At 43.6% G+C, this 17,070-nt stretch overlaps 1 protein-coding gene across 5 annotated transcripts in view; it reads right to left on the bottom strand.

Moving 5' to 3' along the window:
- HECW1 (HECT, C2 and WW domain containing E3 ubiquitin protein ligase 1) overlaps window positions 1–17,070 on the bottom strand; it is a 1,624,660-nt gene that overhangs the window by 1,008,826 nt on the left and 598,764 nt on the right. For all 5 annotated transcript variants that reach the window (XR_011274209.1, XM_069613305.1, XM_069613307.1 and 2 more), the window contains one exon: window positions 3–110. Coding sequence is in view for 4 of the 5 variants with exons in the window: in XM_069613305.1 (XP_069469406.1) it covers window positions 3–110 (108 nt within the window). In the remaining variant the exon portion in view is untranslated. The remainder of the gene's footprint in view (window positions 1–2; window positions 111–17,070) is intronic.

Raw genomic sequence — 17,070 nt, 5'->3', positions numbered from 1 at the left:
ACGCTCCACAAAGTAGGAACTGGAGTCAATTTTCCAGACGATCTGTCCTCGGTGAGAGCCATTAACACCCCGGTTCTTGTAGTCCAGAAAGTTTTCAGACTGTACTTCATCTGTAAAAAGACACAATAATCCCATTAACCACCTGCCATATCAGAACACCAGTTTACAGTCATTTGCGCTTACAACAAAAAAAAAGTGTTACTATTCAATGTGCCACGAAATGTACAAAATACTGCTAAAAATGTGAGACATATAGCACTTCATCCGTCTGCCAGTGATTATAATTAGTATGGTGCACATATCCCGGTCAGTTTCTGATATCCAGTGCCCACAGTGCCGGTGACCACAAGCTCCACACATCAAGTGTATGAAGACCTCTCATTGTGAGAGATCGTTTTCATTCTCAAAGCACAATAAGGACATTAGACATGTTTTGTAGATACCTAGAACTATTGAAATTAAGCAGACAAGCAGCAAACTGTACATACTTGTACCACAATCAATTCCACTATCTACTGCTGGTGGGTGTCTGCCCAATGCAAATCATGCACAAACGAGGATGACAGCATAGCACGGAATCTGATAAACAGCTGACGAGCCGGTAGAGCAACAATATCCACCAGGAGCCAGAGAGGCAGCATGTGGCTTCCTGGTTGTGCACGCGCCATGCTGCGGGCAAAATGAGACTTCGATTTCCAATGAATTAGATGTGTGCTGTAGAAGAGGTTTCAATAGCTGTGCGCTGGTGCATAAGGAAACAGTTGTAGACACTATTGCTTGCATTTTTATTTGCATTGAATTTTGGCTTCCTCTTGCACAGTTGTTCTTCTATTTCATGCCAATCTTTCAACGCGACTAAGCACAATGATAGCGAATAATTATTGCTCAGCAACTAGACACCAATTGGGAGCAGTCAATCTGTTGCACTCAGAGGAATCAGAGGGGGAAGGTAGCCCTCTGAGCTTTAAGAGGTGGTGGGGACGGCCAACAGACCTCAGCCGGAAGTTGCCCACTGAGCTGCAAACGGATGAGCATTGAGGACATACTTGAAGGTACTGTCGAGAGTAACCAATGTACTAACTAATCCACCCTACTCCTGCTGCCCAACATAATTCACAACTACTATACACAACTATGGGCTAGCCAAAAAACACATACACACACTAAGCATTAACTAATATTTGCGCTCAGCACACTTCACAGACACTGGACCTACCCTCAGACTGAACATACCAGTGCACACAATCCATAATACACCAGCCAAACCACTCATATTTATTTTTTATTCACATTTGTAGAGCTTTCAGCAGCCCGTGGGCATCGTGGCGCTTGTTACAAGAGATTTGTACTTGGATTATTTGTACATAAACGCACTAAATCACACACCAACAAAATGTTATCATGCATACAACAAACAACCATGACAATGGACTTCGGCTTATGAATACAACGAACCCAGTGAGCACGTTTATATTTCAACCCTAACCCGCACATGATTCACACACCCAACATAAACACTAGCACACAACCAAGGCACTGGTTACGGTTACAATAAACCGGGCCGCGCAACCAACTTGCACGCAAGACAACATACAAAGACGCCAGTTTCTCCTAGTTCTGAACCTATCCTATAATCCTATAATAACTAACATACCCCGCCCTCGTTTCTTGCAGAGCCATGTGAGCGCCTGGAGACCAGCCCTGGGTTTTAGCGGTGCACGTTATAAATCCACATAACCTATTTCCAGGGGAACAAGGTGGATCCTGTGGTGACCTAATAAAACGTTGCTTTCTCCTTTGTCTTTCACTCCCTGACCATTCTCTGGGGCAGGAAATTAAGACCATTGTCCAGAATGGAGGTCTGCAAGGATTTTGTGAATCACAGTCCTAATTGCCATTATCATAGGCTGGCAGAGGCGACTTAATATAAGTGTGAATGTGGTAAGTTGCATGTGCCATACAGAGCTATTAAGACTCAGTGCCGAAAAATGTACCAACATTTTGATGATTGTGTCCTTGTTAACCTGGTAGAGACCTCTTAGTGGGTATGAGGTGAAGAATGCAGTTATCTAATATTATCAAGTAGTAGTTTTTAAAGGGTCACATGGCAATGTTTATGGTCTCTGTAGCCTTAGATACTATCCACCAGATTGAGCTCACTCTGCCACACAACTGACTGTGCATATACCTTCTGTCTGAGTGCGTTTCCTCGACCTTCCTTTTTCAGTTCTCAAAGTCTACAGTAGACTGAAGACAGCACACACTGTATTGATCCCCTCCTTGTCCTTAATAGGCATAATAGGGAAGGAGTCTGCAACCTGTGGCTCTCCAGATGTTTTGGACTACACCTTCTTTGCTCCCTCACTATTGACAATAATGGTTAGGGCTGATGGGAGCTGTAGTCAAAAAACATCTGGGGAGAAGCAAATGGTTGCAGACACCCAGACGTCCGGGTTTTGGGGAACAGTCCTGGTTTTTCACATCATGCTCCTCTGTGCCACATAGCTTCTGCAAAACAGTGAAATATCCGAGTAGTAAGACCCCCTAGAGAGAACTTCTCTGATAAAGAGTTAGGGTCCGGTCAGTTTGAAGCTGCGGGAAAAGCATGGCGTGAAGCAGAGCCAGAGTTAACATAGGCATCGCTTATTTCTTTCAGGAGGTCTGACAGCTACAAAAATAAATTCATCAAAGTCGAAAAATAAATGTAAAACTGTGAAGAATTGACAGTATGTAGCAGAATGGGGGACAGTGTTTGAAGTGGTGAGAAAGGAAAGGAATGTGAATAAAATAAAGGATGAGTTCATGCAGAAGAAGGGAAGAAGTGACACGTGCTGAGTAGCGTCCCCATTAGAATTATCGTCATTTTTGAACACCATTATCCTGGAGAAATGGACCCCACATCTCACTGAAAAGGATTTAACTAATCAGAATGCTAATTTGTAGCTGTACTGATAGGCAAAATTATCCTGAAAGAGGCTTAAAATACCAGAGACCTTGTTGGAATTAACAAAAACTCGGCTACACCCTTAACTCATTGGGCTTAGCTACTCTGGTCTATGAGATATAATGCAATGCTCAGCCCTTGATGTCCTCTTTTCAACAGCCCACCTTTAATGATTTGCCGCCTCAGAAACATTCCTAAAGACCATGAAGAAGTCAACCCACATTTGCCATAGTGCCCACTAGCAATAATTAACCCTAAATCGCAAGATCAAATATGCAGTATGTTTCAGCTTCCAATGCCATCAGTTCACATGGCTCTGGCACATATCACTTACCCGAGCCAAACTAGAGACCTGTTGATGGGGATGTTGCGGGTTGGACTTTGATCATCATGAAGGAAGGAGTTAATGAATTATGTGGCACTTATTTTTTAATAAATATAGGTAACACAGTGTATCTGATTGCTGTGGGTAAGGGTGAGTGGGCTAAGACATGGAATGAATAGGTGGAAGAGTAGACCTCCCTAGAGAGAAAGCTAGTCATAAGCAAGCCTGAGGTTAGACAGAAATGAAAGAAGGCCCTGTAAATCAATCTAGACAGTGAGGAATGTACTATGTCTAGTGCCTCTTTTGGCACAGCACTGGCCCTAGCAAGAGAAAAATGTGTTGGGGCTTTGCTGGTGAATGCCAACATTAAATCAGCATTTAAGTGGTTGCCAGTTCACCAAGAAATGTACCCAAGGACTATTATTCCTGCTGTTTGCCAACAGGTTTCACAACTTCTTGTGCTATATTTTATTGTTTATTCATTACCTTTATGAAATGGTGCTGTGAACAGAAGAATGCACTCAATAGGTCCTTACATTATCTAACATCGGACCCAAATCACAGCTGCACCTCATCAATTGAACCAAAGTAGTGCCAAAAGTAGCACCGGCGTGTGCTGTAAACATGGTTCAAATGTAGTTTGAAACAGAGGTGATGGCTGGAAGGTTTAGAATGAATTTTAAACCTCTGGCAATTGCCTCAGGCAACCCTCCAGACCAATGTTTTGTGCCTGCCAAACCATTACAGAAAGCGGAAAGACCATATGCAAATCAGGCTTTATCCCACCCTCAACGGTGCAGTCCAGCCCGAACTGCCAGGTCACATCCCGTCTGCACAAGACCATATGCAACCCCAGACATGTATCGGCCTCATTGAGCATCATCAGTGAGGTGTAGCTTGGGTCTCTAGGCCTAGCAGTCACGGGACCTACGTCTGGGCATTCCTGTCCCACTCAGATTCCACCAAAACCGGTTGACAAAACACGTGGAGACAGCAGGAGGCTTCCTACTGCATTTCCCATTTCAGCAACAGGAAAATGTACAAATCACTGGATCTACCCTTACTGCCTGAGTCTTCGCACCAATTTTTAATCACTTGAATGAGAGTAACTTTTTAATGATGGCATACTGACCTTCAGTGCTAGCCAATGAAGCAACCATTGCCAAAATATGGGTGGAGATTTGCCTCCACATTAGCTCTTTCTTTCTTTCTTTCTTTCTTTCTTTCTTTCTTTCTTTCTTTCTTTCTTTCTTTCTTTCTTTCTTTCTTTCTTACATGAAAAGTCCACCTCTGGCTCTCCCGTCAATTTTACCACTACTTATAAACAAACAAGCATTATAGCAGTAAGTTTTACAAGCACAACCAGATACAGAACACAAACAACTGAGAAACTAGAAATTCAGATGTTTTTCTCTTTTTTCCGTACTCTATCCACTATTAGATCAGTGGCCCATCAGTGCAGCCTAGGGGTAGAGGTATAGAGAGTCATGGGTAGATAGAACTTTCTCTGTCCCCCCTTTAGCTCTTCTTTACTCACAACTGTTGAGTAGTCCTAACGTTATAATCGGCTCATGAAGACAATCTGGTCTCCTAGAGATATGACAGGTGGTAACTAGTTGCTTCAGCCTTTCTCACCCTTGAGACTATTCAGAACATTTTATCACTGAGGAGCATTGTACATGCCCCTCACACACAGACTATTAGTCTTCTGGGTGGTCTGCCCCCCCCCCTTCTCCTTTCGTGTTACAAAATATTGCTTGGGCAGAACCTAGTTATAACTATTGTTAAGCAATCCAACCCTCCCTCTTGTCTATTTGTGCCTTTTGTTGCCCGTTTCCCAGGACAGCTTCTGTTGGGAGCCTGTCCTGCTGGACAGAGGTGTTTTCAGTCTCACAAGGTATCAAAGGAGAGGCCCAGTCATCCAGTCTCCTGCCCATCCAATTGGCAAGGCAAGCCTGTCTGAGCAGAATACACATTGGCATTTGACAGCTGAGCTGGGCTCACTGTGCTGACACATGTATAATATCAATTTGATGCAGCTTTAATACATATGACAGATACTAGCCACCATACATTACACTCAGGTATGGATGATATTTAAAGTGTACAACTGCCACCAGGACAGTAAATCTCAGAGTTATGTGGTTTGGGAATAGGGAACAGGGAACATGGAAAGGTATCTTAAATGTGCTATGCTTTTGACATGGTGTTTCCTGAAAGGGGGCCCATTTGACAGGCCACCCTTTCTGGGCAGAATACCTGCATCCTTTAATTATTTAATGAAAAATAAAAAAAAGCCAGGGCTTCTGCACCCTTGACAGATGGCAGTCCTTCACAGGTACTGAGAAGCAAGAACATTGATAGCTTTGTAGACTAGGAGATGTAACTTGAAAAGGAAGTGGTTGTGCATCGGGAGGCAACCAGAATGGTGTCAATAGGTAGAAGTCGGGAAATATCTGGGTAGGTTGCGGCGAGTGCGCTAGCGAATTTGAGGACATTGTCAAGACGGAGGAAGGAGTACATTCGAAAGCCAAGGAGCCGTAGTCAAGCATCCTGAGCACAACGGTGGAGATTACAGTATTTGTGGAGTGTTCAGTAAGAAATTGGCACATTTTCTGAATGGTGAGAAGTTTAATGCAAGCAGAGGTAGTGGTAATGATGAATTGTTGCAGTCATTGGTTGCTATTAATGAGGTCTCCAACGTGGCAAGCATTGGGGGAAAGAAGGTGAGGGTGGAAGGAGATAGGATAGTGGAGGCTAGGACTGGTCTTGGAAACTGGGAGAAAGATGGATTCAATTTTTAAGAGTGCAGAATGTGCCAGCTAAAAACCATCCAGTCATGGACTGCACTGAAGCAGTTGATAATCCGTTCTAAGATGGCTAGAGTGAAGGAGGTAAAGGAGAACAAGATTTGAGTTTTTTCAGCAAACAGGTGACAGAGAAAGCCAAAGGAACAGACATGTCTATTGAGTGCAGAGGTAAAAGGGTGAATAGTAGCCATGTCGAAGGACTAATCCTACAGAGATACCGGCAGGCAGAGGGGTGGATTCAGAGGTTTGTGAGCTCAAGGAGATTTTAATGGAGTGACCTTCCACTGGTCACTGAAGAGGGGAGAGGAGGAGTAGAGGGTGAGCGAGCAAGACTTTAAAGTGAACAATGTAGTGATCAGAGGGATACCGGTCAAAAGAGAAAAATGAATAATAGGGATACACAAGGTCAAGAGACTTCCCACCACAGTGGGTATGCTGGTCGTGGATGGAGTCAGGGGAGTGGTCCGATAGGATGGAGTTCAAGGTGGATGGCTTTGGATGGCTTGGGAAGATTAAGGTCCCTCAGCCTGCTAATGGGGATGTCAATAGGAACTGTCTTAAAGAGAATGTTCAGGTCAGGCAAGAAGTCAATAGGACTGTGGTTGATAGAGAGCCAGCATAGTGAGAGGAGTAGCAAGAGTTGAGTAGTGGCATATTCAAAAGAGGAAGAGGTGATAGAGTGGTGAGGGTCTTAATGACAAGGAACCCCACTCCATCACCCTTCCCAACAGGTTGGTGAGAGTGTTAGAAGTTAGCAGATTCAGTGTGGAGACCCACTAGTTTAGCAGAGTTGTAAGGGTGATCCATCTTTCTGTAATAGCAAAGAAGAGAAACAATTAGGGTGATATAAGTTTAAGAGTTCAGGGATGTAGGGAGACTGTTACAGAGGGATTTCACATTATAGAGGCAAGAGAAAGTGTTATAGGAGGTGGGGAGGAGGACCAGGTGTAAAGCAGTGAACAAAGGGCAAAGATGAGGTTGGGATAATGGGCGTGTCAGGTTTGAGGGGTGTGGGTTCAGAGGAAGAGTAGTAATTTGGGGGGAGAGTGAGGTAGAAGTTACACTGAGTTTTGACTGAAGGCTATGAGAGAAGGGAATAGTGCAACCCACACTCACTGACTGGGACCTCTGGGCTGGGTTATGTCATGTTCTCCCTCATCCCCATGGTTTGGGCCTTTGGTAAGTGTCTGTACATGTATCCTGTAATTGTGACAGGGTTGGGATTGATTGCTGCTCCTGAGTGCACCTGGTCTAAATGAAAGCTTAGCGGGCCAAACCAGACCTTCATATGGTCTGCCTGCCATCTTGGATTTCTCTCTCCCCTTCCTATCTCACTCTAGTGCCGCTTGTGTAGAGCCCAAATCTCCAGTCTGCTCAACGTGCAAATACAATTCTGGAGAAACTCTTGGTACCCCTCTGAATGTATAGAAAATGTTGGCTTGTTGTGAATTTCCAAAACTGCATCCTATGAGGTTAACTGCCTCCATTTTTGGAAATCTATACAAATGCAACATTGTTGCCAATGTGGTTTAGCAGATCTTGCAGATCCTCTCCAAGGCTCTGTGCTCACTTGTGATTAAACCTGCAGTCAAAAACAAATTTGAAATACTGTATCTGATGCAGGCCCCAGGAGCTCATGGATCTCCCTGGGCATTTGAAATAATGGTTCTGTTAACACGTATTCACTCACAACAGTAGGAGGATGCAATCTGCAAGTGCTATATGGATGATATTGACTATTGGGACTGCAAAATGTTTGTTTTCTCTTCTTCGGGATTTGAATTTGGCTAGAGAGGGCTTCAGCTTCTCTTGGCTGGGGTGGGTGCTCACTACGATTGTCATGCAAATTTAACCAATTGCTTCTTTGGCCTTGGTTCCCTGGAGACGAGGAGCCCAGCAGACCCGTGATGGAAGACGGATGAACTGGGACCAATGGCCTGGCATCCCCTATGGAGCAGGCCGACCATGTATAGCATAGCACCAACCAGCCATGCAGGTTTTCACTATATGTAATGACGTAATCTATGACACTGTGGCTCCTTTTAAGCTTCTGCTTGTACCCTTTTTCGGCAGAACGTTCCATGACAGCAGAGTTCTTTGCTGACGCACCTCTTTTTGTAGAAATAAAACTTGTTATCCTTGCAAGAGTTTCTTCTGCCTTCTTTCCTAGTGGTTTGTATTTTTTCTGGTGTGAGTGTTTAGGCGCGTGCCTTCAATAGTCCACTGATTTTCAGTGGTCTGAAGCTTGCTTGCTCTAAAGTCAAATGCTCTTCACACACACAGCCATAGCTTTATATTTTCGGGCTCCTTTATAGCTCAGAGTAAAGCCTACTTAACCAAGTTATTAAATTGTAACCAGATTTATTTCAGGAATTATGCAAAGAATTAGGAGATGATAAAAAGTCTTAAAGAGCTTACATTTTAGTGTTTAAGTGAATTACATGCAATCAAAATATTTCCTGGGCTGAAAACCACCGGGAGACATCAAATTTCCATTACAGTGATTTCAAGCAAATTGACACACTCTGCTCAAAGGAAAGGATTTTGAATTTCTCCTTGCATCTTTTGCAAAACATCATAGCAACTAACCACTTATCATGGCTGTATTCGTCGGTTAGTCCGGGGCTTTTTACAAGCACTATGGATTCTGCAGTCTTTCTTTCCCCTTATTGAGAAAGGTCCTACAACTCCCAATATGCAAGGCAATATTGGCTAACTCAAGAGTAGACTAATGAGACCCTCACCCCATTGGGAAAGCTTGCAACAGTGTGTGCTATTGATATTGATATTGATATTTTATTTCTATCGCGCTCATACACAAGTGTTTCAGAGCGCGACAAGGCAAGGGAGGGGAACAGGGGAGAAAAAAACGACAATCTTACTAGGCCCACTGACATTGAGACTGCGCAAGTGCATGGGAGAGGGGGAGGGGAAAAGTGCATGGAAGGGGGAGAAGTGGAAAGTATGAAGCAGAGGAGAAACAGATAAATAATAATAATAATAAATAAATAAATAAATAAATAAATAAATAATAAAGGCAACAAACAGTGGTAGTGCCGCCAGCAATTTGCAAGTGCTAGGTTTAAGGCAGCAGACAGGTTAGGTCTGATAAGTGCAAGAAGAAAAAGGGGGGGCTGTATGGGTACAGATACAGACCCCAGTGCAAGGGGTGGCCCGGAGGCAGTGTGGGAGGGTGGCAGGGTGAGCAGGTACCTGGGCCCGGAGGGCAGAGGGTGGCCAGGTGCACGGTGCCAAGAGAGAACAGATCAGCAGGGGAGAGGGGGAGCAAAGGCCAAAGAAAAGAGGAAGGTCTTGAGGTGCTTCCGGAACCGGAGATGGTTCTCCTCAAGTTTTACAGTGGCAGGGAGGCTGTTCCAGAGGGAGGCCCCTGCCAAAGACAGAGATCTACCCCCAGCTTGTTTCTTTGAAAAACGACTGACCCTGGGGGAGTTAGAGGTAGAGGAGCGAAGAGCTCATGAGGGGAAGTATTTGCGGAGGGATAGCTGAAGGTATTTTGGACCCAGGCCCTAGAAAGCCTTGTGGACGATGCAGAGGGTTTTGAATTTAATCCTTGCATCTACTGGAAGCCAATGGAGAGATTTCAGAGCTGGAGAGATACGATCCCAGGGCTTGAGGCCAAGGACAAGTCTCGCAGTCCTGTTCTGGATTAGTTGCAGAGAGTAGAGGCAGGTAGATTACAATAGTCCAACCTAGAGAGAATCAGAGCTCGGGATACCATGAGCTTCTGGGGGAATGAGAGGAAAGGCAGAGTACCTCTGAGGAGGTGCAGTAGGAAGTTTGACTTTTTAGAGACCTCAGAGATGTGGGTAGAGAAGGAAAGGGTGGAGTCAAAGATGACCCTGAGGTTCTTAGCCTCGCAGGTGGGGGTAGGAGGAGGGCAAAGGGAAGCAGGCCAGCGAGTGAGGGGAAAGGATGGTGAAGGTGTCCCGATGAGGAGGATCTCTGTTTTGCTGGCATTCAGACAAAGATCATGGTGTGGTTCTTGCTGTGATGAATATAGAATATCACCGCCCCTTTAATCCCATATCAGTGATAGTAAACCTAACCAGGGTAAGTGGCAGTATTTTGTGCAATTCATTTTGGTTGGATGGTTTTAGTTGAATTTATAAAGATTTTTTCTTTTTTTGCGGGTGGTTCTTCCAATGCCAAAGCAGAGGCGTAGACAGGTCAGAGCCCTGAGCGGGCAAGGCCCACCCAAAATCTGTAAATGCCCACTCAGCAGAGCTATGAGCGCATTATTTGCAGATGTCAATGTCACTGTGGTGGGCCCAATTACATTAGCTTCAGGCCCCACTTGTTAGACAATCCTGGCTATGCCTCGGTTCCAAAGAAAGTATGATACTATGTTAGTACAGCTTTAAAATGACAACAATCCAGGTTTTGGTACCCCTCTTTTTTTGAGTCACTGAAAATGATATGCTAAATTGGTAACATTGATGACAATTCAAATGTTCATATAAAAGAAAGTCTTACCGTAAGATTAGCCAGTCAGAAGCCAAGACGCAGTTTCTTTGAAGGAATATAAGGGTTATCATGCAGAAGACCTCTAATTAAGGCAGACCAGGGAATGGAAGCTTAAATAGGCACAGTTTTGCAAACGAGCCCTGGAAAAGCCACTAGGTCTGACTTTGGAAAAGTTAGGCTAGATGTATTTGCAAAGATGCAACAGGCCACAAATTGCTTTACCCACGACGTTTGCAAATTCCCAATGCCTCCCCATTATAATGTCTACTGTCAATTTACATAACCATGAAGCCTTATTGTTTCGATAAAATTGCTATTGCTTTCTTCAGGGATGGCCCTTGGGCAGGGCTGCATAACATTGTCACCCTGAGTTTGATATTTTTCATAATGAGTGCTATATACACACACACCAAACCACTCAAAAGCGACTTCTGTACAATACAGTTATGAGCACCATCTCACTTGATTAAAAGTCCTACAAACTCACAACTAACTTTTTGGGAGGGACACGCATACTTTATGAGCCTGCTACGGTGGGCTGGATTACCTAAAGGGTGGCCCAGCAGGTGTTTTGGCCAGGATCGGTTTTTTTAAATGAAAAAAGAGGCATATTCGTAGTATATGTATTGACATTATTGCTCTATCCCATGGGTCTGCAACCTCTGGTTCTCCAGATGTTTTGGATTGAGACTCCCATCAGCTCTAGCCATCATAGTCAATGGTGTGGGAAGATGGGAGTTAAAGCCCAAAACATCTGGAGAGCCACAGGTTGCAGACCTCAGCGTATCCTTAACTTTAACATTGGCATTGCCTTTTAATAAAAATGTAAAATGTTCAGAGAAAGACACTTGACTATTGCAGACATTACCTAATGTATGTTACACAAGAGTACTTGAGGCTATTCACAGGACCCCCCAAGCCTAGAATTTCTTGCTGGCAAGCAGATCTCTGCTAATTCAAAATCTGCTTTTGTCAGTTTAGGGAAAGCTACAAGTTTGCAGGGGTGCCCAGGGGGATCTGCCGCCATTTTTAAGTGCGAGCTCACATTTCACAAAACAACATTCTGTGTTTCTATACATTTTGTTTCGGACGAAGATTGTACAGTGAATGCACCCGAGCAGGTGTTGGATGATGGTCATCAGATTCAGCATGAGGTGACACATGTTTCTTGGTCCAGTCTTTCAAGACTATACACTGCAGCCACATTATTTATTTATTTATTTATTTATGATGCTACGTTGCAGCTGCTTCAGAGCACAAATATAAGGACTGGTAGCAATAAAAATGTCAAGTGTTTCCTGCTGAGCTACAATGCAGGAAAGACACTGGTCAGTACACCGCCAGGTAAGTTGTAAATCAGTGCTTTGCCAACTCCCAAGGTGAAGAGCCCAGTTTATCAGCATTAAGGACATAACTACGGCTTAACCCCAGCCTCGCTAGTCACAGTTGATCTAGTTTGGAGGCAAAGGCAGAGATCCTAGTCAAGGGCAGAGCCAAGTCTATGATATGGGGTTAGAAGGACTCATACTGACATGAACATCCAATGGGTTGACAGAACAGGCCTTTTTTCAGATATTTTCTTAATAACATCCAATGGTTTGTATTCCCAGGTTTTTTTCAAAATCACGGGTTTTCGCTATGGGAGAGTTTGGGGTTCGTACCTCTTCCGGCTTGTCTTTCCCCAACATGCAAGTGTCACGTTTCTTGATCTCATATTTTTTGGTAGCAAGTACAGTGGGGCTTCATTTTGGGTTGTATCAGACTCCTGTGGAATAAAGCCTTAGCATGGTTCACACACGCGTACATTGAAGGCTTTGTTCTGCTGGGGGCACCCTGGCAGTCCGGGTCTGGATTCTATCGGCTTCTGAATGCACAGATTGGGCAGGCCACGGATATGCTCTTACAGTAAGTAGTCACGGTGTGGTAGGATCAACGAGCTGATACCTACTCTAGAGCAGCAAGAGCATGCCCTAATTATTTCTGACGCACAGATACAACTAAATAACTGGGCCCAAGCCAATTGTAATTGCTGTCAGTTTGCAAACAACTTATTGTTTAATGGCCTTAACTCTTGATTGGTTTTATCTATTATACCTCTTTACCTTTTGTTGTTTATCCAAATTCCCACTGCCCCAAGGGATAAGTCTGTGCTTTAATAAACATTTTTTATAGAATCCCACTAAATAAAATACTTCCCAGGTCCAGACGTTGCTCACAAAAAAGTAGCGGGTACTTGAACGTCGATGCTTGTCTATTTACTTATGAGTGCATTTATTTTTTCAGTGTTCCATACTAACCAGTTTAGTTGGATCATGAGTGCCCTCTCCCAGTTATGAGCGAGTGCCACATCCCATAAGATTACCCAGTGATGGGAGAACTTCCACTGGTGGTTATGCGTTTCCCCTCTTGAGTGGGCTGTTGTGATTGATCCCGGTTAGGATGGGGGTGAGTGGAAGCTACGTTTTTTGGTGTTTAAACCTTAGTTCTCACTTTTCTCTCAGCATGTGACTTGTTTTGGTTACACAGTTGTCGTAGCATTAATTAATATGATCCAGAAATGGTGGAGTGGCCCAACGGCCTAACATGCAGCCGTGTTATACTCTTGTTACACTCGGGAACATATCCAAATGGGAGACATGATGAAGACACCCCAGATACCTACCACAGAGTAAGGAGGATTATTTATGAAGTGAATGTGACTAAACCTGTGCTCCTTGCAAACCATTTACTGAAATTACAGCAGTTCAGACTCCATTCAAAAGCACTTTGCACTTAGAAGCACTTCACTTGTGTATAAGCGCTCTACAAATAAATAATTACAATTACCACGTCAACTGTTTTCAATGGAAGGAAAAATGGAAAAAAGGTGTGGCTATGCTAGTCGCGAAGAACCCAGTAGTTAGAGTAAAGGTTATCATGAGCCACCGAGGGGTGCCTGCTCGGACCAAAACTGGAATGATATATGGCCCCAAAGCAACATGCTTTAACAATGACTTTATTAAAATAGCTAAATTATAACAACAAGGACTAAATATATAGGTGGAGGGAGGGGGAGTTAATGTTGAGCTTGAGCACACGGCTCAGCTGTGATGGGCTATGTGTTACTCTGAGATATTTTTATTCCTCCCAAACAAATAAGGCAAATAAGGTAGCAGCATATACATTCAACATCTTATGGTTTCACAGCGCGATTAAGCCTCTGAAAGATGGGGCAGAAAAATACACTCAGGCGAGTCAGCCAAACTAAATGTACTGGTGAGGTACTCTGGAAATCCTCAAGGCGAGTCAAGAACTACCTCATGAAACTATGGGCCCCAATGGCCTTTAGTCCCTTGTCGACAAAACTTCTGAAGAGATGCTACTCCCTCATATAATAAAGCTATATATTATCTACTTGGTATTGGGGGCCGACACTCGATGATGGGTGAGTTGGCACTGTCCCCAATTGCAAAATGAGAACATATCCCGAACTGAGCATATCATACCGTCTAATACTCCTACTAAACAATTATGCCAGAATATACTCACAGGTGTTTGTGATCTGAATCCCTCTACTTCTCGCTGCTATCAAGGACCCAAAACAGATGGGGTACATCTTGGGTTCAGAAGCCCAGGATAATATTGGGAGAGTCCCAGACGCATCAGATAGCTGCACTCACAATGACTCCTAACATCCATATTCGACAAACTGATTGGCAATACACTAGGCCCTTTTGCAAAACTTTTCTCTGTTTTATCAAGTGTTGGATTTTGCATTGAACTAGCATGAAGGTGCAGTGGAGCATCAAACAGAACATGCATTGCAACAAAAGCATCAATAACATGTGGTGCTGCGCATCGAACCATCGCTGTATGGGGTAGATTTTAGACTGGATTATAGAAACCGGGATGTGACAGGGAGAATCAGTGGGAATCAATAATAGGGCAATACTAGAGGGCACGCTAACACTAACCCACAGTAGATGATTGCACATCACATTCCGTGGACATTGGCAATGGGAGGCACTTAAATCCCATAATTCTGCTGGTCATGAGTCAAGGCGAGCAGTGCCTTGAAGGGGACTTAGGCATTGTAATTGGTTATTTATAACACGCTTAACACCCAGAAGTTTCTAAGCGTTTCTAAGCGTGGACTCCAGGATCGAACCCATGTTGCTCCATGTCGTCTTGCTTCCAAGACAAGCGCGTTGCCCCTGAGCTATCCTCCCGAGACGATGCAATTGGGGATGTAAGATGCAAAGACGATGTAGGGATTCCATGGTAGTAGGGAAGGAGTTCTTGGGCATCCATCTGGCCACCAGTCTTGCCTAAGCATTCTGTACCAAGGCAGAACGCGATGGTGGAGTCGATTTGATGGTAATTTCTGCCACTATTCGATTGCCCGCAGGGAGAAATAATTGGAAGTTCTGGTCAACATATTAGTCCATCCTCTGACTCTGTAGTAACAGATGTATCTGCTTCATGGCAACCAGCCAAAGAGAACACAGCAGCTTTACATTGCAGTAAGAAATACTTATAGCCAGGAAAAGAATACAAGAAATAGGAATACTTCATAGAGACCAAGATCTATTAACTTATTTTTTGGTACCTTTAAGTACAAGACAGCATTAGGTTAAATGTCAGCAGAACCCAGCCACGCTTGAGCCGGTGTGTTAGATGTTACGTGGATAATCCCGGGGCACCATCTTCAGACCAGGATTTTCATGGACTATGCTGGGCATTGCTACACTTTGGTGCTTGGTGAATTCTAACTCTCTGCGGGTGTGGGCTCTTATCTCCGCTAGTAGCGGGTTACACATGTGTTGCATCCAGCTGGGGAACAGGCATGGAAAAAGGGTGTAAATAAAGTCGAGCAGCTGCCAGAATTCTGCTCCGGTCCTTTTGGGGTTGCAAATGCTAATAGGGAGCCAGAGCAGACAGGGGTTATAACATGATAAAAAAAATGGGACATATGGATCCCCTGCCTGCCCCAGGAAACAAGTTCACCACTTTTAAAGCTAGAACCAGTGGATGGTGAACAGTGTTAATTTGAGGATTGCAGGCATTCCTTGTACATCCGGAATTGCAACTCAAGCATGCACAGTTCACTGATCGTGCGGCAGCCGGTCGCACGAGTCTCCGGGAAGAGAACATTCACTGCAGGACAGTGGTGTCCATTCAGGGGCTGAATGATGCTCCTTAATCACAATAACATGGCGTCCTCACGTAGGCACCTTAATACAGTCATGTCAAAAGTCAGCCATTTTAAAGTCAACATACACTTAGCTCAACATTTGTATTATGTCGCTTTTCTGAGGCGAACCTGTTTCTTCCCTCCACAGATGTTCCACTCATGTCAGCATTTTACACATTAAAATAATTGTAAGACCCAAAAATATCTCTAATCAATCACCTTTTTCACGTTATTAGCATACTTTAATGCAAACTGACTACATGCTTTGACATTTTTAATGCCAATTTCGAAACATACATATATTTTCCTTGTATTTTACACTACTTTTTACCAAGTTGCAACTTTAACACAACATGTGTTTTTCATTAAAATCAAACATCACATAAATGAATATGGCACGTGGTATTGCTATAGGTGAGCTGGTTTTTGTCTTTGGCGTCCATTTTTAGTGCAGTTATGATATCTTTCACTCCCTTTTCAGGTCCAGGTTCTAGCTGTTCGGCCTCAAGTGTTTGGTGACTGATGGGGGAGGAACAGTATTCACTGCATTTTGGTTGTTTTGGAGGAACATTTTGTTTTAAATGTGTGATTTCTTTTCACCAGGGGCAATGGGGTCTCCTCCGTTTTCCAAGTGGGCCTCTTTTGTCTGTGTTTTGTCCTTGGAGTGGTTATTCGCAAACGCGGAAGCGTGCTTTGGCCTTTTTTTAATTACAATCTTAAACTGAAAGCAATCATGTCTTAAGTAAATGTTTTTCCGAATGACTCATGCTTCGGTGTGTTTTTTAAAGAATAACTTGAACTATTATTATATGTTTATTATATATTGTATATTATTATATGTTTATCTAGCGATTGAATATGTTCATCTCCTCCATGTGCTGAACCTTGCTTGCCTTATGTTATTGTAGTCATGTGTTCTTCTAAATTCAGGTTTTATTCAAGGGTGAAATAAATGTTCTATCTTAATTCCTTGTCTATTCTATTTCGTTGAAGTCTGTCTGATGTTGTTTGCATTGTCAACATTACAGCACCAAACGGAATACTACCAAGTTCAAATATTCCATGCTGGTGTTTTTTTTTTATTGACATGTCCCTTAAAGTTACTGTCTATCATTAAATGTCGACCTTTATGTCTTTTTTTCCATTCATTTCCTTACATGCTGGCCTTTGTGTCATGTCTACCTTTTTGTGTCTGCCTTTTTGGATGGTGAATTTTTGGTGGTTATGACAATGGATACGCCCTGAGGCTCACTGCCATAAACTGACCTGCAACACATGCATTTGGCTAAATCGCCCCAGCTTCAAATAAATAGGCCTGAAACTTGCACCGCAC

Source organism: Ambystoma mexicanum, chromosome 5p (assembly GCF_040938575.1).
Source record: "Ambystoma mexicanum isolate Mex_15411 chromosome 5p, UKY_AmexF1_1, whole genome shotgun sequence".
Taxonomy (NCBI): Eukaryota; Metazoa; Chordata; class Amphibia; order Caudata; family Ambystomatidae; genus Ambystoma; species Ambystoma mexicanum.
Note: the sequence above shows the minus strand (reverse complement) of the source record. Positions and strands in the feature narration are given on the sequence as shown.